The sequence below is a fragment of the Haliotis cracherodii genome, unplaced genomic scaffold (genome assembly GCF_022045235.1).
Source record: "Haliotis cracherodii isolate W230 unplaced genomic scaffold, xgHalCrac1.p SCAF_3, whole genome shotgun sequence".
NCBI classification, from domain to species: domain Eukaryota; kingdom Metazoa; phylum Mollusca; class Gastropoda; order Lepetellida; family Haliotidae; genus Haliotis; species Haliotis cracherodii.
The window spans coordinates 60,619,216-60,641,940 of NW_027266286.1; the positions used below are offsets into that span (position 1 = coordinate 60,619,216).

The following is a 22,725-nucleotide window of genomic DNA, read 5'->3' on the forward strand; positions in this document are numbered from 1 at the left end:
AGGTCAGGCAGTTTGATGCATTATGTGCCTAATTTTTGTTTAGAATGGCAGGTTTGTCTTGAATGGAATAGGAAATCAGTGTTTAAAAGATGCATGTTTTAATACATTTTTTTAGGGTTGGTGGATTTACAGTATATCACAGAAATTTGCAACTAACCAAAGCATACTTAAAAAAGTTCTCGCCAAAATGTCTTCTTGTGTGTCACCAATTTATGTGTCATCGCTGTCATACGCAATGTTACTGGACTTATGATAGGTAGAGTCATCTGTCATAGGGTGTAATAACTGAGTTAGGTGAGGTGAGGTGAAATGGGGTTTAACGTCGCGTCCAAGATTATTGCACTTATATAGCGACGTGCATGTACGTGTGTGTGTTTATGTGGTTGCTTGTACTAGTCCGGACTGATTCCGATTTATAGTGCTAGCTCACTGAGATAACATGCCGCAGTTTAACATGAATACCCCACTCAGACACAGTATACTGACTCCGAGCCGACCAGTCCTTGTTTTAGCCCCTTTATGCCGAGCGCCAGACAGGGTACCATCTTTTAACGTCTTTTGGTATGACGCGGCTGGGGATCGAACCCTGGACCTTCCGCTCTCCGGGCAGATGCTCTACCACTAGACCACCAATGGAATAGGAAATTAGTGTTTAAAAGATGCATGTTTTAACATATTTTTTATATATATATATATATATATTATTTTTTTTTTAGGGTTGGTGGATCTACAGTATATCACAGAAATTTGCAACTAACCAAAGCACACTTAAAAAAAGTTCTCGCCAAAATGTCCTCTTGTGAGTCATCCATTTATGTGTCATAGCTTTCATATGCTATCTGTCATAGGGTGCAATAACTGAGTTAGCGCTATATTCAGAGCTCAATAGCGAGGGAACACCGTTATACCATAATTAATCTTGTATTATTTGCAATGCCTTCATGAAGTATTTTAAAGTCTATCATATGACTGATGCTAAGGCGACAATCAATTCATTATTAGATTTCCAAATCAGTTTTTCTAAAGTGAGGTAGGGGGCTTTTTATTTATAAGAATCTTTTTTCAAAACAAACTGTTTAAAACATCTGTGTCCATTACCTGTTTGTGGAATTGATTTACATGAAGCATAAATGTATGGTGGAACTATATACATGGGGTTTTTCATCAAGCCAAGAAAGAAGGGTGAGGTGAAATGGGGTTTAATGTCGCGTCCAAGATTATTGCACTTATATAGCGACGTGTATGCATGTGTGTGACTTCGAGCCGACCAGTCCTTGTTTTAGCACCTTAATGCCAAGCGCCAGACAGGGTAACAACAAGTACCATCTTTTAACGTCTTTTGGCATGACGCGGCCGGGGATCGAACACAGAACATTTTGCTCTTTGGGCGGACGCTCTACCACTAGACCACGGAGGTGGTCAAAAGAGGGAAGGGAACACAAGTTAGTCATTTTCTGCGTCCGTAGGTAGGTGGGGGGAAAGTGATGTGAGGGGTAGAAATGACAATTAATGTATTATGGCCTATCAATCATTGTATCAATGATTTCCCAAATGTAGTGCCAGCCCTTGTGATCAAAACACAAGCAAGGGTACATTCAATCATGATTGAGTGAATGAGGTGATGTCTGGCACTACTTTGTACAGTTTATTTGTGTTTGTTTGTCTGTTGATAAGTGCCACACTCAGCAATATGCCAGCTACATCACAGCGGTCTGAAAAAAAATCGAGTCTTGACCAGACAATCCAGTGACTGACATCGTGAGCATCTATCACACAATTGGGATACTATGACATGTATCAACCAAGTCAGCAAACATTACCACCTGAGGGAGAGGTTTTATGCTGCTTTTAGCAATAATCCATCAACATCACGGTGGGGGACACCAGAAATGTGCTTCACACATTGTATTGATTGGGAAATCAAACCTGGGTCTTTGGCATGAAGAGGTTTAACAATTAGGCTATTCCACTATCCTCCACACATGGAAGGGTCACTAACAGGTTCATTTCAAGAGAGATGTCAATCCCAGCCGGCATTGACACCACGAAGACCAAGGTCAGCACTTCTGTTTCATCCAAGTAAACTAAGCAGAACATGGTCCATAAGTTACAAAATAAATATACAGTCAAGTCTCCTGAAACACAGGTTCAGGGGCATAGATTATTTGGCAAATACTGTCTGAAATGGATGACAATGACACTTATCAATCACATAGTTGACAGCCCGATCGGGGTCACTAACATCTTACCTGTGCTTCACGACATCCAGCACACCGAGATGACCTGTAATCCAGGTATGAAGGTCCTCCATAGACTACAGTGAGCTTCAAGCCATAGCAAAGACTGACACAGTTGTACAACCTCCCGTTAGTGAAATACAAAGCCCTGACAAACACTCTAGCCTTAACCCTACCTAGGCTGACATTTACTTCCTGGTTCCAGCTTTCTATATATACACTGATAAACATAGATAGGTACACTGACTGTTGTAGGGATATACGGTTGTCACAGGGATATACACTGATAAACATAGATAGGTACACTGATTGTTGTTGGGATATACGGTTGTCACAGGGATATACACTGATTGTTGTAGGGATATACGGTTGTCACAGGGATATACACTGATTGTTGGTGGGATATACGGTTGTCACAGGGATATGCACTGATAAACATAGATATGTACACTGATTGTTGTTGGGATATACGGTTGTCACAGGGATATACACTGATTGTTGGTGGGATATACGGTTGTCACAGGGATATGCACTGATAAACATAGATATGTACACTGACTGTTGTTGGGATATACGGTTGTCACAGGGATATACACTGATTGTTGGTGGGATATATGGTTGTCACAGGGATATACACTGATAAACATAGATAGGTACACTGATTGTTGTAGGGATATACGGTTGTCACAGGGATATACACTGATTATTGGTGGGATATATGGTTGTCACAGGGATATACACTGATAAACATAGATAGGTACACTGATTGTTGTAGGGATATACGGTTGTCACAGGGATATACACTGATTGTTGTTGGGATATACGGTTGTCACAGGGATATACACTGATTGTTGTAGGGATATACGGTTGTCACAGGGATATACACTGATTGTTGTTGGGATATACGGTTGTCACAGGGATAAACACTGATTGTTGTAGGGATATACGGTTGTCACAGGGATATACACTGATTGTTGTAGGGATATACGGTTGTCACACAGATATACACTGATTGTTGTAGTGATATACGGTTGTCACAGGGATATACACTGATTGTTGTTGGGATATACGGTTGTCACAGGGATATACACTGATTGTTGTAGGGATATACGGTTGTCACAGGGATATACACTGATTGTTGTTGGGATATACGGTTGTCACAGGGATATACACTGATTGTTGTAGGGATATACGGTTGTCACAGGGATATACACTGATTGTTGTTGGGATATACGGTTGTCACAGGGATATACACTGATTGTTGTAGGGATATACGGTTGTCACAGGGATATACACTGATTGTTGTAGGGATATACGGTTGTCACAGGGATATACACTGATTGTTGTTGGGATATACGGTTGTCACAGGGATATACACTGATTGTTGTAGGGATATACGGTTGTCACAGGGATATACACTGACTGTTGTTGGGATATACGGTTGTCAAAGGGATATACACTGATTGTTGTTGGGATATACGGTTGTCACAGGGATATACACTGACTGTCACAGGGATATACACTGACTGTCACAGGGATATACACGGATTGTCACACCTATATGTATAGAATGACATTTTATGTTTCAAAGATTTATTGCAGCTTTTCCACACAAGGTTGGTAGAAATAAAAAAAATAAAAAATTGCTGCAATATGTCAATCATTTATTTATTTATATGAAAATCATTCTGCCATGGAGTTAAAACTGCAGCTGGCTTCTTGAACAAAGAACTTTAGATATAACATTTTATATTGTATAAGAGGGTCTATATTACTAGCTGGAGACATAATAATAATAAACATTTTTATGTTAAATATATTTCTTTTCCAGCTGCTTTTCAGTAGTGGGGGTGGGGGTGGGTTTTTATGTGAAACGAAAAATACAAAACGTGTGGCCTAACCTTACTTTTGATGACTTTCACTAATGTTTTCAAAATGTCAAACATCTTTAATTTTCTTATCTTACTTGTGGAAAATGATATAGAACAACCGCCATTCTGATATGAAGTCTATCGACTGTATTATCAATGAATTCTGTGCCTGTTATATGGGGTAACCACACATATCTGTTATCACTGTTCTCTGACTTCAGTGCGATGACCCAGAGACTTAGCTAGCTTGCTCCCGGGTCAGTGACATTGTGCATCCGTATGTGGTACTAGCATAAAGATGGGCCAGATTTTACACTTGTTTTACTCACCAAAACCAAAACAGAGATGTGTAAAAATAAATAAATGAACGAAAAGCAGTGTTTTTTAATACTGCCGACAAGAAATAAGTAAAATGTAAACATTAACTCATTTAATGTCACCATAGATGAAAATAAATTATTTAAAATAATATACTTAAATCTGCTGAAAACCTATCTTAAAAAATCCTGCCACAATTTTTTATAGCTACTTAAAATTTTGAGGAAATCAAAAAACATTTGAAAATGGAATTTAAAAAAAACAAGTATTTGTCACAGAGTGACGAAATATCCCCCGCCTGTACACCATAGTACCAAATATGAAGACAATCCAGCGATTAGTTCTTGAGATATTGTGGCAACACCGTTTTCCAACTCCAAAAACAGATTTGCCTGCTGTGACCTTGAAAATGGGGTCAAGGTCACCAAATCTGACAGGTGTATGCGGTGTCTGTATATACACTATAGTTCCAAATATGAAGACAATCCAGCGATTAGTTCTTGAGATATCGCGGCAACACTGTTTTCTAACTCCAAAAGCAGATTTGCCTGCTGTGACCTTGAAAATGGGATCAAGGTGACCAAAACCGACTGGTGTCTGCGGAGTCTGTATATACACCATAGTTCCAAATATGAAGACAATCCAGTGTTTAGTTCTTGAGATATCGCGGCAACACCGTTTTCCAACTCCAAAAGCAGATATGCCTGCTGTGACCTTGAAAATGGGGTCAAGGTCACCAAAACCGACTGGTGTCTGCGGAGTCTGTATATACACCATAGTTCCAAATATGAAGACAATCCAGTGTTTAGTTCTTGAGATATCGCGGCAACAAACAGGTGGGACGTACGGACGGACGGACGGACGGACGGTCGTGAATACTATATCCCCCGCTTCGCGCTTTCGCGCGACGGGGGATAATAATCATACTACGGACCTAAACTTTTGGGCAAAATAGAAGTCTGGACTTAGCAGGGTGTGACATAACCCTATAGCCAGAAACCTATGATTGTGGGTTCGAATCCCAGTTCGCCCCGATTATGTTTCTAGGTTTGTCAGCACCATACCCATGCTCGTGGGTTTCACCGAAGTGGTAAACGTCTGAGACCTGCATCACTTGGGGCTTTCCTCCCACATTAAGCTGACACGCCGTGATATAACTGGAATACTGTTAAAAGCGGCGCTAAACCCAACTCACTCACTCACTCTTTTATGTAGTATATTTTTTCACAGGCTTGCATGATCAGTTCCTGGATCAGTATCTCTGTTCTAATTAATTATTTGTTCAATTTTGTTTCCGAAAGTGAGTATCTCTGTGATAAATATTGTAGATGTTGAAATTGTCCCATGCCATATTTTTACTTATATTTTTTTTCTGCCATTAACCATATTCATGCAATTCTCAAACAAATCAAAAGATGAGAGTTTACAGTTAGAAATGACACAGGTAAACTTATCATGGTTCCAACCACTCTCACACATATGATAGGTGATTCTGGCATGTAGAAATTTCATTTTACCTTTAGGCTATCTCTAAATATGTTAATACAAATTATGCAGTCTTCCTTGTTCAAATAGACAGATGGAGGACCTGGACTTTTTGTGACAAATACATCTAACTAGGAAGTCCCAAATGGCCGCTCACTGACATCCAACAGTGAAGCCCCAGTACATCATCTCCCATGTAGATATCACTGAGGAAGCTGGGTAACTTCCCTCTATTGTATCGTGCATGGCCTCAGGTGCAATATGGCCTCATTGTCCTGTGTTTGCCATGTTTGTCGTGAGTTTACTAGACTATGAAGCTATAAATGTCATGCTGTATACTGTCACCTGTGAGCATTCATTTCACACCCAAACTAGACCCAGCTTTCTAGTTCCGTGTGTGTGTGTGTGTGTGTGTGTGTGTGTGTGTGTGTGTGTGTGTGTGTGTGTGTGTGTGTGTGTGTGTGTGTGTTTGTGTGTGTGTGTGTTAGTGTGTGTGTGTGACCACTGGTTATAATGAGCAGGGTAGGTTTACCACTGGTTATAATGAGGGGGTGGGGTTTACCACTGGTTATAATGAGGGGGTGGGGCTTACCACTGGTTATAATGAGGGAGTGGAGTTTACAACTGGTCATAAGGAAGGGGTGGGGTTTACCACTGGTTATAGTGACACCAGCATATAAGGAAATCCTGCAAGCGAAACACAAAACACATGGTCACTCATTTTGACCCCAGAATAAACAGAGGATACATAAAAGGGGCTGCCACCATTGGACGAATTCAATTGTTTGTTTCTTGCTCAACGCTGCACTCAGCAATATTCCAACTACATGACTTGACCAGACAATCCAGTGATTGATATTATGTGATACGACAAATGCCATCGAGGTACAATGACACAGACTAAACCAAGTAAACGAGTCTGACTACCCAATCCATTAAGTTGTCTTTTTTACCAATTTTACCAATATTAACAATTTTCCCCAATCGGGGAAACTTGCAGAAAGCATCATGAACACTACTGCAACAAGCGAGCGAGTGACATATGTTTTACAACAGTATTCCAGTAATCTCCCAGAATGCCACTGAATGAGGGACTTCCTCCCAGTGACTCCATGTTGTAGTGATTTACTTTGTTGTTTGTTGTTTAACATCACACTCAGCAATATTCCAGCTACATAACGGAGGTCTCTAAATAATCGAGTCTGGACCAGACAATCCAGTGACTGTCATCATGAGCATCGATCTACGCAATTGGGATACGACATGCATAAATTAAGCCTGACCATCTGATCCCATTTGTCAGCTCTTGCGACAGCATTGTCGCCTTATATGGCAAACAAGGGATGCTGAAGACCTATGGTTTAAGTCAGTGAGCCTAACCCCACTGATGATAACAGAGAGTAGGTACAAATTCAATATTCCCCCAGCAAATCTTCAGTCATAGCACCTTGAGTACAAACCAAACAAAATCAGTGAGAATTCATGGAATTTGAACCCATGATCAGCAGATCCAGTCATAACCAAGGGACATAACCTGCTTCACCTCAGTGCGCCAACCATGCCTGGGATTTTACTAACCTTTAAAAGTAGTAACTATATTTTACCAATTTCACTGCTACCATCTCTGCAACAAATCATTTGAAAACCAAATACAAGTACTCACTTAGTCACGTAGATGTCCCCTGTCGGTGCGGAGGACGTGAACTCCTGCAGTGATGGCCGTGTCTGTTTGGCGTCACCTTCACGTGACCTCCGTTTCTTCAGTATCTTCGGCAGTGTCGCCGCCTGGGCATGCTGTTTGTTCTTCCGGTTGGGTAGATTCCCGAACGGACTGATGTGACGAGGCCTCTTCTTCAGCAACAGCACAACCTCCTTTGGTTTCTCCTTCAGCGTCTCAACCAGCTTCTTCAGCTGCCAGCCAAGCTGCAACACGTGAGTGAGAAGAACATGTTTCTCAACAATAGTAACAATAACAGGGTTATCACGATCCCCCGCCATGGGTCACATTAGAATTTTGTTTGTTCATATAGTAGAAGTATAATTATTACACACAAAAAAAACCTAGTCTTGAGTAGTATCTCATAGATAAGATAACTTCAGTAGTTTCCTAGACAACTTGTCCCCATTGCACACACGTTGCACCAATAAAAATAACATGGATCAAGGGCCGTAACTCTGTAAAACAACAAGTGCAAAAGTGAGCGTGGCTCACTAATATCCCTGACCTGCCTAGTGTGTCAGTAGTTACAAATTAAATAGCTAGGATATGGTTAGGGTTTGTAAAATTCATAAAAAAATGGAAAATTCATAAAAACAATATTTTTCTTTTGACTGCACACCTCCATATGACACAGATTATATGTACTAAGTTTGAGATGAATCCACTGAATAGTTTAAGAGAAATCACGCGGACAAAGTTTTCGGACAGACAGACAGATGGACGGACGGACCTTTGGTATAACTATATACCCCCAACATTTTGTTGGGGGTATAATAATTGACAGGACCAATTTTCAAACTCAATTTTGACAAGTATCTCTTAGATAAGCATGCAAACTTTCATTGATGTAACCTCTGTAGTTTCTGAGAAAACCTGTCCCCATTTCACACAGTATGCGTTAAGTTGAAAAGCATGGTGCAAGGTCCATAACACATGAATTATGACACCAATTTTCAAACTCATTTGAGATCATGCCCAGTAAAATCAGTGTGTAGAATTTCATTTCTCTGACTTAAACAGTTTTTGAGAAAATATGTCCCCTCTGAGAAGCTGACGGACAGATGGAAGGATAGACGGAATGACAGAATGACGGACAGATTGAAAGACAGATGGATAATAATGTTTGTACTATATGTGGCAGGGGATAATGTTTATATTTACCATGTGTCAAATCCACATCCTAAAGCATGCTCAAAGTGCTAGATTATTACCCTAATAATCAGTGTGCCCTCAAATTTCATTCTCAGCTCCCTGCGGAGAGTCCAAGTTGCCTTGTAAGGCACCATCCTACTCATCATACAATCTTATCCTACCGGGTACCCATTCTCTGCTGGGTTAACAGAGGCACATTTCATACAAGGACTCTTGCCCAAAGAGACACCTGTGTTTCAGTGTGGGTCAGGACCAAACACGGGATCAAACACAGTCACTCATCAAACCCGCGCTCCGCGGCCAACGTGGCTGAACTGTCCGATATGTGGCCTGTGCGCTGTACACGCGACTACGTTCCACCACTGCTTTGTACAGTTTTTCAGTAATATCACAGCCAGTCAGGTAATGATGGAGGAAGGCCTGATGTGTCGCAGAGTGAGTGAGTGAGTGAGTGAGTGAGTGAGTGAGTGAGTGAGTGGGTGGGTGGGTGGCCTGGTGGGTGAGTGAGTGAGTGAGTGAGTGAGTGAGTGAGTGAGTGGGTGGGTGGGTGGGTGGGTGGATGGGTGGCCTGGTGGGTGAGTGAGTGAGTGAGTGAGTGTGTGAGTGTTGGTGGGTGGGTGGGTATGTGAGTGTTGGTGGGTGAGTGAGTGAGTGAGTGAGTGAGTGAGTGAGGGTGGGTGGGTGGGTGAGTGAGTGAGTGAGTGAGTGAGTGAGTGAGTGAGTGAGTGAGAGAGGGTGGATGGTTGAGTGAATGTTGGTGGGTGGGTGGGTGGGTGGGTGAGTGAGTGAGTGAGTAAGTGAGTGAGTGAGAGGTGGATTTAACACAGTGTGTCATGTTGCAGGTCACAGTGTGAGTGAGTGAGGTGGACATCGCTTTTCACAGTATTCCGGTAAGCATATATCACAGCGTGTCAGCTTAATGTGGGAGGAAAACCCAACTGATGCAGGTCTTAGACATTTAACACTATGGTGAAACCCACAAGCACGGGTATGGTGCTGACAAAACTTACTCAGGACGAACCGCGCATGTCGTAGCAGTTTAGTAGTTTTGCGCCATGAAAATTTTGCAAATGGCTAACAAGAGCCTTAATTGCATCTGGACAGACACCCTGTTGATGAGATTACATCCATACTAATTGTGCGCATGTTATCATTAACAGTAGGAAGCACTGTGAGGAAAGTCTTTGTGCAGAAATAACAAAACAACAAGTAGACTAAAATTATTTATTATAAAATTGGCACAAAAATTGGGAGCTGGCTCGGTTGTTGCTTAAGAATGATAAATGTTTTATGAGATTGGTTGCAGGGGCAAGCTGGCCTGGACAACCGTGGGGAAGCAGCTGATTGTAGGGGCAAGCCGGTCTGGACAACCGTGGAGAAGCAGCTGATTGTAGGGGCAAGCCGGCCTGGACAACCATGGGGAAGCAGCTGATTGTAGGGGCAAGCCGGCCTGGACAACTGTGGGGAAGCAGCTGATTGTAGGGGCAAGCCGGCCTGGACAACCATGGAGAAGCAGCTGATTGTTGGGGCAAGCCGGCCTGGACAACCAAGGGGAAGCAGCTGATTGTAGGGGTAAGCCGGCCTGGACAACCCAGGGGAAGCAGCTGATTGTAGGGGCAAGCCGGCCTGGACAACCGTGGGGAAGCAGCTGATTGTAGGGGCAAGCCGGCCTGGACAACCGTGGGGAAGCAGCTGATTGTAGGGGCAAACCGGTCTGGACAACAGTGGGGAAGCAGCTGATTGTAGGGGCAAGCCGGCCTGGACAACCGTGGGGAAGCAGCTGATTGTAGGGGCAAGCCGGCCTGGACAACCGTGGGGAAGCAGCTGATTGTAGGGGCAAGCCGGCCTGGACAACCGTGGGAAGCAGCTGATTGTTGGGGCAAGCCGGCCTGGACAACCGTGGAGAAGCAGCTGATTGTAGGGGCAAGCCGGCCTGGACAACCGTGGGGAAGCAGCTGATTGTAGGGGCAAGCCGGCCTGGACAACCGTGGGGAAGCAGCTGATTGTAGGGGCAAGCCGGCCTGGACAACCGTGGGGAAGCAGCTGATTGTAGGGGCAAGCCGGCCTGGACAACCGTGGGGAAGCAGCTGATTGTAGGGGCAAGCCAGCCTGGACAACCGTGGGGAAGCAGCTGATTGTAGGGGCAAGCCGGCCTGGACAACAGTGGGGAAGCAGCTGATTGTAGGGGCAAGCCGGCCTGGACAACCGTGGAGAAGCAGCTGATTGTAGGGGCAAACCGGCCTGGACAACCGTGGGGAAGCAGCTGATTGTAGGGGCAAGCCGGCCTGGACAACCATGGGGAAGCAGCTGATTGTAGGGGCAAACCGGCCTGGACAACAGTGGGGAAGCAGCTGATTGTAGGGGCAAGCCGGCCTGGACAACCGTGGGGAAGCAGCTGATTGTAGGGGCAAGCCGGCCTGGACAACCGTGGGGAAGCAGCTGATTGTAGGGGCAAGCCGGCCTGGACAACCGTGGAGAAGCAGCTGATTGTAGGGGCAAACCGGCCTGGACAACCAAGGGGAAGCAGCTGATTGTAGGGGCAAGCCGGCCTGGACAACCGTGGAGAAGCAGCTCATTGTAGGGGCAAGCCGGCCTGGACAACCGTGGAGAAGCAGCTGATTGTAGGGGCAAACCGGCCTGGACAACCGTGGGGAAGCAGCTGATTGTAGGGGCAAGCCGGCCTGGACAACCGTGGGAAGCAGCTGATTGTAGGGGCAAGCCGGCCTGGACAACCGTGGGGAAGCAGCTGATTGTAGGGGCAAGCCGGCCTGGACAACCATGGGGAAGCAGCTGATTGTAGGGGCAAGCCAGCCTGGACAACCGTGGGAAGCAGCTGATTGTAGGGGCAAGCCAGCCTGGACAACATTGGGGAAGCAGCTGATAGTAGGAGCAAGCCGGCCTGACAAAGAGCTGTGTGTGCATGGGCAGTAGAAGGGATTTGAAAATATGTTGGAATTTGAATATGAATTGGGGGATTATGAAATAAAATGCCCAATGTTTTTAATGAAATAGTAGGAATTAAGTTATGGATGGAGGCAACAACCGGCACAACTCCAAGGATGTAGGATGGGGTGGTTGGAGGGCCGAGAAGAATGAGACAACATGGCAGATGAAAAGCGAATAAACATTGGAGGCGCATGCACAGCATGCCTGCACTTTCAAATGTACATGATGCACCATGAACAAATACGAAATTTGGCACCTGAAAATTAAATAATTGAAATGTATATAACGTAGATTCTAAGAATAAATAATGATTATATGCATATGTGAAATACGTAAGTATGTTTAGGACAAACCTACAATTGTGAGGGTACATTATGTAGCTGTGATGGGCATTGGAAGTAAACAAGTTTAAAAAAGAAAGTATGAGGTATACACGTGGGTATATATAAAATTGGTAAAGGGAAGTACCAATAGATGAATTAATTAACATGATAAAGTGGGTAAAAGAGAATTAGAGAAATATTTAGTGGAAGGATATAGCTTAATAAATTGATGAAAGGAATAGCTAATTATAGGAAAAGGAAGGAAGGTAGTGAATGGATGTATGGTAGGGGACGTTATTTCTGCATGAACAAAAATAATAGATTTACATAATGTCAGTCAGTTTTTTAAACCATAGATGCATGTGTTGTAGTCGTGGACAAGGAAGGTAGGAGCAGTGTGTTTATCCAACAGTTGCTTAATAAGGCTGGCTCCTCAGCAACTTGACAATCCGTGGCAGGTCACTGAGCTTTTTTCCTGATTATTTTGTTGACACTGTGTCACAAAGTTTAAGGAAACAGGATGTCGGGGATTATTTATTTAATCATGTTATGGCTGGTTTGACGATGTGAATATGCCTCCTTGTGTTTTTTGTTTGTTGTTGGTCTACAAAATAACTGTGTTATTATAACTATTCTGAAACTATTTTTGTCATACACAGTTTTCGCGTTACTTTCCTGCCAGCAAAACGTTCCAGGTTTACAGTACTCGTGAAGCAGGGGAGGTAACCTCGTAGATCTTTATCATGTTTATAGCTGTATACTTTCTGGTAGAGTGAGTGAGCGAGTTGGGTTTAACGCCGCTTTTAACAGTATTCCAGTTATATGACAGCGTGTCAGCTTAATGTGGAAGGAAAGCCCCAAGTGATGCAGGTCTCAGACGTTTACCACTTCGGTGAAACACACGAGTATGGTGGGTATGGTGCTGACAAACCTAGAAACATTATTGGGGCGAACCAGGATTCGAACTCACAATCATAGGTTTCTGGCGTGCCCAAGGGACACAACTCTGCACAGCGAATTGCAGCTCCTTAGACAACTGGGCCACCCATGCCCCCACTTTCTGGTAGAGTTATGATAATTGACGCAACAAAGCCCTTTCCATAATCATAAGAAATCTCTGCTAAAGGAGTCCTCTGTATGATTCCGACAGATCAACATCTTGCAAACCTGTTTCAATTTGCCATTGGAAAAGAATTGAAAGAAATTGAAAATTGATAGAAAACAGCTGTTGGAATGAGCTGAAGTTAACTTGTGTTGTGTCACTTTTTGCTTGGTGGCAGGGTATAAGGGATTTATTCTCCCAATAATTTCCCCACCAGGCAGGATACATTATAAGTTGTAGCAGGATCACGAGGGGTACATTGGGTTATATACCACGAGCTGGAGGCGAGGGATGCATAAAACTTAACGACGGATGCATAAAACCTAACGACGGATGCACAAAACCCCATGTAGCCCAAGTGATCCTGCTACAACGTATTTATCTTACGGACATGATCTAATGTGACATTGTAAAAGAATTAACACAAATTAAAAATTGCAATTTCCCCAGTGGGCCATCGGCTACTCACCACGGTTTGGTAGTTGACCTGGATGACCTCATCTCCCTTCTCAATCTTCCTGCAGAGGTCAGCGGGGCTCTGCAAAACACAAATAATTTAATCACGACATTTCTACTTAAGAGTGAGTGTTAGTGAGTTGGGTTTAACGCCGCTTTTAACAGTATTCCAGTTATATCACGGCGGGTCAGCTTAATGTGGGAGGAAAGCCCCAAGTGATGCAGGTCTCAGACGTTTACCACTTCGGTGAAACCCATGAGCACAGGGATGGTGCTGACAAACCTAGAAACATAATCGGGGCTAACCAGGATTCGAACCCACAATCATAGGTTTCTGGTGTGCCCAAGTGACGCAACTCTGCACAGCGAATCGCGGCACCTTCGACGACTGGGTCACCCATGCCCCCCTTCTACTTAAGAAACAAATGACTTGTGGTCTTTGTTTATCATACAATAAAAAACTGCAGGGAGAATAAACCAAATGTAAATGGCCTGATGATAACATACTGAGGAGAAACTAGAACATACATGACGCTGATAACACAACATGGATAATTATCAAGATTTTCAGCAAGTCAGCTAAATACTTTACACGTTATTGTCTTCAATAACTTCTCAAAACATGTCCCAGTTTTCAAGTGTTCTGATGATCATGTCTTGAAAAACATGTTTTGACTGTTAACAAACTTTCCAGGGCTACATAAACATGATATATGAGGTTCAATTGAATCCATGCTTACCAGTTCCTTAATTCCACTAATGGCATGAATCCCATAATACGATGATGAAATATGCAGACCCTGCAGGAATATAAACATATATAATTAATATCAACAATAACATCGCATACATCTTAAAAGTGACATCATAAGAATGGACAATTGCAACAGTAATGTGTATCATCGCATGAGTTTCAAAAAGTAATATTTACAAATTTATTTTGTTAGCCCTGCATAGTATTTGGTATTTGGTATGTTGTTTAACGCCATACTCAGCAATATTCAGGCTATATTCCAGCTATATAACGGCGGTCTGTAAAATAATCGAGTCTGGACCAGACAATCCAGTGTTTGATATCATAAGCATCGATCGATGGCATGCTTCAACCAAGTCAGCGAGCCTGACCACCCAATCCCGTTAGTCGCCTTTTACGACAAGCATAGTCGCATTTTTACGGCAAGCATGGGTTGCTGAAGACCTATTCTACCCTGATCTTCACGGGTCCCCTGCCTAGTAAGGCTAGTGATACCTTACAAACAAACATGCTGAACCTAATTGAATATAAGACTTAGAAGATGCCTGAGTAAACACAATTGTGATTTAACACACAAACTGACAAATTTCATGGAAAAAACAGTAAATTAAGTATTGAGATACATGAGGTAGGCGTATCGCGACATCAATAATAAATATATGTTTTCTATCTGATTACTAATCTGAAGAATTGATCTACAGTGCAACATTTCAAGCTTTGAGTCCATGACACAGTGAAAACTTTTCAACTCACACACTTTCACTTTACTAAACCAAAATAACACTTTTAAGTCGATATTATGGTCTTGACAGAATCTTTATCGGCAGTATGATTTTACACAGGCACTATGATCTAACACAGGCACTACGATCTAACACAGGCACTACCATCCAACACAGGCACTATGATCTAACACAGGCACTATGATCTAACACAGGCACTATGATCCAACACAGGCACTATGATCTAACACAGGCACTATGACCTAACACAGGCACTACCATCTAACACAGGCACTATGATCTAACACAGGCACTACCATCTAACACAGGCACTATGATCTAACACAGGCACTATGATCTAACACAGGCACTACATACCAACACAGGCACTACATACCAACACAGGCACTATGATCTAACACAGGCACTATGATCTAACACAGACACTACGATCCAACACAGGCACTATGATCTAACACAGGCACTATGATCCAACACAGGCACAACGATCCAACACAGGCACTATGATCTAACACAGGCACTATAATCCAAAACATGCACTATAATCCAACACAGGCACTATGATCTAACACAGGCACTATGATCCAACACAGGCACAACGATCCAACACAGGCACTATGATCTAACACAGGCACTATGATCTAACACAGGCACTATAATCCAAAACATGCACTACGATCTAACACAGGCACTATGATCTAACACAGGCACTATGATCCAGCACAGGCACTATGATTCAACACAGGCACTATGATCTAACACAGGCACTATGATCCAGCACAGGCACTATGATTCAACACAGGCACTACGATCCAACACAGGCACTACGATCTAATACAGGCACTATGATCCAACACAGGCACTACGATCCAACACAGGCACTATGATCTAACACAGGCACTATGATCCAACACAGGCACTATGATCTAACACAGGCACTATGATCCAACACAGGCACTATGATCCAACACAGGCACTATGATCTAACACAGGCACTATGATCTAACACAGGCACTATGATCTAACACAGGCACTATGATCCAACACAGGCACTATGATCTAACACAGGCACTATGATCCAACACAGGCACTATGATCTAACACAGGCACTATGATCCAACACAGGCACTATGATCTAACACAGGCACTATGATCCAACACAGGCACTACGATCCAACACAGGCACTATGATCTAACACAGGCACTATGATCCAACACAGGCACTATGATCTAACACAGGCACTATGATCCAACACAGGCACTATTATCTAACACAGGCACTATGATCTAACACAGGCACTATGATCCAACACAGGCACTACGATCCAACACAGGCACTACGATCTAACACAGGCACTATGATCTAACACAGGCACTATGATCCAACACAGGCACTATGATCTAACACAGGCACTATGATCCAACACAGGCACAACGATCCAGCAGTAGCCATGGTAACACAAGGACTCCCCTGTGAAATGGTGCTGCTGGTCAACCAATACTCACCAGTTCCTCAGGCTGTTTCTTCCTGATGGTGGCGACCTCTAGTGACGCGGGCTGTACCACCAATGGCTCCTTGGAGTTCATCACCAGATCATCACAGATCTCGAACAACATCCGACACTGCCACATGGAAATAACATAATGCACTCACAGATGTTTGTTTATTGTTAAACGCCGCACTCAGCAATATTCTAGCTATATGTCAGCAGTCTGAAAATAATAGAGTCTGGACCAGACAATCCAGTGATTGACATCATGAGCATCGATCAAAGCAATTGGGATACAATGACATGCATCAGCCATGATGTACTCACAGATCACAAGTCGGCCATGATGTACTCACAGATCACAAGTCGGCCATGATGGACTCACAGATCACAAGTCGGCCATGATGGACTCACAGATCACAAGTCGGCCATGATGGACTCACAGATAACAAGTCGGCCATGATGGACTCACAGATAACAAGTCGGCCATGATGTACACACAGATCACAAGTCAGCCACGATGGACTCACATATCACAAGTCGGCCATGATGGACTCACAGATCACAAGTCGGCCATGATGGACTCACAGATCACGAGTCGGCCGTGATGGACTCACATATCACAAGTCGGCCATGATGTACTCAGATCACAAGTCCACATCTATGGACTCACAGATCACAAGTCGGCCATGATGGATTCACAGATCACAAGTCGGCCATGATAGACTTACAGATCACAAGTCCCAGAGCCCCAGATAAGCTGTGTATCTGCGTAAAATACGCATCAGAAATGCAGAAAAACGCAGTGAAATAAAATTCAAGCGTATCTAATACGCAGCGAACATTACAGATTCCCTACAAAAATAAAACTTGTGAGTATCATCAAAATATTGTGAAGTAACCCTGCGTATGTTTGATTAGCAAATCAGCAACTTATTTTGAAATTATATACGGATATTCTGTCAACCTTGCCAAACTCCACGATGACAGTTACATCATGATCATTTGCCATCACACTTTCTTGTGGAAGCATCGCAGTATTTTTGAGTCCTATAAATTCATAGCTCTCGAACCCACACGACAACAGTTTGCAGGGACTAGATGAATAGTGTTTTTAAATATTTAACCCACATGTGTAAAAACTAGTGGGTAACAGAAATTTGAATACCCAGATAGAATTACTGATACCCAATCATTTTAAGATGCATGGGTAAAATACCCACAACACCAAAAGCTTATCTGGAGCTCTGTGTCAGCCATGATGAACTCACAGATCACAAGTCAACATCTATGGACTCACAGATCACAAGTCGGCCATGATGGACTCACAGATCACAAGTCGGCCATGATGGACTCACAGATCACAAGTCAGCCATGATGTACTCACAGATCACAAGTCAGCCATGATGAACTCACAGATCACAAGTCAACATCTATGGACTCACAGATCACAAGTCGGCCATGATGGACTCATAGATCACAAGTCGGCCATGATGGACTCACAGATCACAAGTCAGCCATGATGTACTCACAGATCACAAGTCAGCCATGATGGACTCACCGATCTCATGATTGACTCCTCCGTCTCCGTCAGGTTGGAGTCGCGCTGTGCAGCATGGACCAGCTCCATCCCAAACTTCACAATAGTGTTCCTCAGCAAACACATGTCATGGATGCCTTCAAACGGGGCTCTGAAATCAAAATTGAATTGTTTGACCCACCTGTCAAGTTGAAAACATAATGTCTATTTAATTGTGTTACTTTTCCTATTTTCTGAGCATTGAAAGACCAAAACACCAAGGAAGCAAGGGATATCGAATGGTTGTCATCAGCAGTGAGTTCTGTCTTTATATCCACATTGAGGTGAGGTGAGGTGAGGTGAGGTGAGGTGAAATGGGGTTGAACTTTGTGACAAAGATTATTGCACTTACATAGCAACGTGCATGCACGTATGTGTGTGTGGCTGCTAGTACTAGTCAGGACTGATGCTGATTTTATAGTGCTAGCCCACTGAGATACCATGCTGCAGTTTAACATGAATATCCCACACAGACACATTATACTGACTCCGAGTCCTTGTTTTAGCCCCCCAACGCTGAGCGCTCGGACGTTCTACCACTAACCACGGAGGCGGTCTCGTCTTCATTGAACATGCTAAACAGGGATCATGCTTCATAATCTGTTGCCTGCTGTAGCTTCCTGTAGCCACAGAGCAGCTAAACATCATCTCTAAAGTTAACTATAACTATAGCAAAGACCCAAAAGACAAGCAGCAATATTCCAGCTATATGACGGCGGTCTGTAAATCATCGAGTCTGGAGCAGCCAATCCAGTGATTGATATCATGAGCATCGATACACGCAATTGGGATCGATGACATGCATCATCCAAGTCAGCGAGTCTGACCACCCGATCCCGTTAGTCGCCTTTTAGACAACGACAACGACAAGCATAGTCGCCTTTTACTGCAAGCATGGGTTGCTGAGGACCTATTCTACCCCGGAATCTTCACGAATCTCTACATACATTAACCACATCCAGTGTATAACTTAGGGCTGCAAGAATCAGTTCCAGAAGCAAGACCTGTGTTCACATTACACAAGTTTTAATACAGAAGCAATGGTTCTCAATATGTCAGAGGATGAAGTACAAGATCCTTGTGCATGACTGAATCTCCCCTGAAACTCAAGGTTTGGTTCGTTGTTTAACGCCGCACTCAGCAATATTCCACCTATTTGACGGCGGTCTGTAAATAATCGAGTCTGGACCAGACAATCCAGTGATTGACATCATGAGCATCTATCCACGCAATAGGATACGATGACATGCATCAACCAAGTAAGCGAGTCTGACCACCCGATCCCGTTAGTCGCCCCTCACAAGCATGTCAAGTGACTAGTAAAGACAAATGTTCAAAACTTCAAAACATTATGTTTTTTCTCACTGATCATTAATTTTATTTTTTTCACATGAATACAGTATTGATCACAAACTCTACCATGACAGTGAATCAAGCTTTATTCTGATAGGTTACACGAATTTCCAAAGCACTTATTCCAAACAAAAAATAAGAGTTATCAATTCCTAACACAGGTTTATATCCTAAATAACAAACAAGCCTACCTGTCGAGCCATGACACCAGACACTTGAGCGTTGACAGGAGGTCAGCCATGGCAGACAGGACCTCTACGGTGAGCTGTTTGCGGCGGTCCTGCTGCGAGACGTTGGCGCGGTTCTTGTCGTTCTCCCCGGTGATGGCCTGGACCATGTTATGGAGGCTGCGAGCCTTGCACCCCAGCTGGAGGGCCAGATGCTGCAGGTTCTCGGTGTCATGGCCGTAACGCTGCGGACACACACGGTAGGTTCATGTACAATTTTGTTTGTTGTTTAACATGGCACTCAGCAATATACTAGCTATATGATGGCGGTTTGTAAATAATTGAGTATAGGAGAGACAAACCAGTGATTGTTATCATGAGTATTGATCTACGCAACTGGGACACGATGACATGCATCAACCAAGTCAGCGAACCTGACCACCCGATAATCGAGTCTGGACCAGACAATCCAGTGATTGATATCATGAGCATCGATCCATGCAATGCATCAACCAAGTCAGCGAGTCTGACCATCCGATCCCATTAGTCGCCTCTTACGACAAGCATAGTCGCATTTTACGACAAGCATGGGTTGCTGAAGACGTATTCTACCCCGGATCTTCACAGGACGGGGAGGTTCATGAGTGACTAGCACTTGTAGCAATATTGAGGGCTCCAGATAACTTTTAGAGCAATTGAGTTTTTACTTTAAGGTTTCTATTTTAATAGGGTTATTACATTTTTAATTGGATAACCAATATTTTTTCACTCATCTATTCATCACTCTATTGAGAGTGAGTGAGTGAGTGAGTTTGGTTTTACGCCGCTTTTAGCAATATTCCAGCAATATCACGGCGGGGGACACCAGAAATGGGCTTCACACATTGTACCCATGTCAGGATTCGAACCCGGGTCTTCGGCGTGACGAGCGAACGCTTTAACCACTAGGCTACCCGACCGCCCCCATCACTCTATTGGGTTTTTAACAAAATGAGGAAGCATTTTGAGGTTTAAAAAATGATGAAATAATGTTTTACATGTATATAACGATTCTAAATATAGGCATGACTCGGAAAGTAAATTAGCTCAAAATTGTGTCTCTGACATTAGCATTTATGAACGCTGTTTTCAAACTGTTGAAACAATTAAGATTTCCATTTAATGCATGCGTTTCTTTACGCAAGTTAATTGAAAGTAATTGGGTTTTGAAAAGTTTGGGGGGATAATTTACGCAAATACGCTGCTTATCTGTAGCTCTGGATATTCCAGTTATATCATGGCTGGGGATTCCAGAAATGGCCTTGAGCTTGTTATATAACCTCTCAATGTGATTAGACATGTCGAAGCCTTACCACAGGTTGTTAGAGAGCTGAGTGTGAGTTTTACACCGCTTTGGGAAATATTCCAGCAATATCACAGTGGGGTACACCAGAAATGAGCTTCACACATTGCACCCAGGTGGGGAATCGAACCTGGGTCTTTGGCATAACAAGCGAACACTTTAACCACTAGGCTACCCCACTGCCCCAGTGAGCTGAGTGTGCAACCCTTTTATGACATCATCTGAATGGACGCACACATCTGATATCTCTTCAAAAACATGCATTTTGGATTACAAAAAATAAAGGATCACCATTTGGATTCATTTTCTTTGTCCTATACATGCTATAGGGCACCACTTTACGTGTAATTCGAGTAACCATGGCAACATAAGTGACATCCTAACATTTCAAGAAGGAATTGTATTAATAATGAGAATAGTATTTCTTTGTAATTTAGTCTTGATAAAAGGTGCTTTTTATCATTAACAACCCCTTAAACCCCATGATATCAATTTCATTGCTTAATTTCAAACACAGTTAAACATCATACTATTAGTGTCTTACCTGGCCCTCAAAATAACACATTAGGTCAGGCAGTCGTTCAGAATACAGTGAATCGCAACCAAAATTTAATTTTCATATTTAACATCATGATCATTAGACCCGTGTATTGGCATAACAGATTTAATGCAATATACTGGGATGCAGGTATCTGTATTGTGATACGTATTGTTTCATCTGGGACCTTAAGTGTTTGGCAGTTATTGACACTGAATGTACATGCAGATCCTGTTTTCTACAAACTGAAGTAAATATGGTCAGTTGCCACCATTTTGTAGTCATGGATACAGGGGAGATAATAACAAGAGAGAAACATCACTTCTGCGTTTCTGCCAATTTGTCAGTCAATTTGGAATGGAAACCATTTGTGAATGAATAGACGGGTAGATTTTAGGTTAAACGATACAAATAATAACAAAACTTGTTCTACTTTGTTTCAGCCAATACACTGGAATACTTTTGAAATATTTCAAAAATTATCATTTGAACGCGTATTGCAGTGTGCAGGTATACCGGTAATAGCCTAGTCGGTCATACAAACCCTGATACAAATATATCCAAACTAGCCCATGCAAGTCTATAATGTATGGCAAGTCTAGATTACTGCAGTATCAGTATCTGAAAATTAAGAAAGTCTCTGTGCTCCTTTTCATTATATTTTTTTAAGATAATTCGACAACCATTTTTTTCTGTAAAATATGTTCATTTCAGAGACTAGATGTCAGTTTATGTGCAGCCCTAATGCTCATGATATTACAAGTACAGAATACAAATTGAAATTTGATACCAACCATTGCTCTCAGGAGGTCAACAGCTTCCAAAATCAGTTCCTGGTGACCTAGTTTGGAGACACTGAGCTTCTCCAGGTCCGAGTGGGTGATCATCAACAGCTTCTTGCCATCAATGCCGTTGTTGTGGAAGTGCTGAACATACTGACCAACAGCCTCATCCAGTCCTGGAATACACGATGTACACTATTTTTCAGGGCATTATCATTTGCAGAGTGAGTGAGTGAGTGAGTGTGGTTTTATGTCGCTTTTAGCAATATTCCAGCAATATCACGACGGGGGACACCAGAAATAGGCTTCACACATTGTACCCATGTCGGGATTCGAACCCGGGTCTTAGGCGTGACGTGTGAACGCT

At 43.0% G+C, this 22,725-nt stretch overlaps 1 protein-coding gene across 2 annotated transcripts in view; it reads right to left on the reverse strand.

The window, feature by feature from the left end:
- The window catches only part of LOC139474581 (connector enhancer of kinase suppressor of ras 2-like), a 63,059-nt gene that overhangs the window by 36,416 nt on the left and 3,918 nt on the right, over positions 1–22,725 (reverse strand). For both annotated transcript variants that reach the window (XM_071257649.1, XM_071257650.1), the window contains exons 2-8: positions 22,371–22,534; positions 19,721–19,941; positions 18,159–18,288; positions 16,614–16,730; positions 14,351–14,410; positions 13,624–13,692; positions 7,575–7,834 (exon numbers count right to left, since the gene is read on the reverse strand). In XM_071257649.1, the coding sequence (XP_071113750.1) occupies positions 7,575–7,834; positions 13,624–13,692; positions 14,351–14,410; positions 16,614–16,730; positions 18,159–18,288; positions 19,721–19,941; positions 22,371–22,534 (1,021 nt within the window). The remainder of the gene's footprint in view (positions 1–7,574; positions 7,835–13,623; positions 13,693–14,350; positions 14,411–16,613; positions 16,731–18,158; positions 18,289–19,720; positions 19,942–22,370; positions 22,535–22,725) is intronic.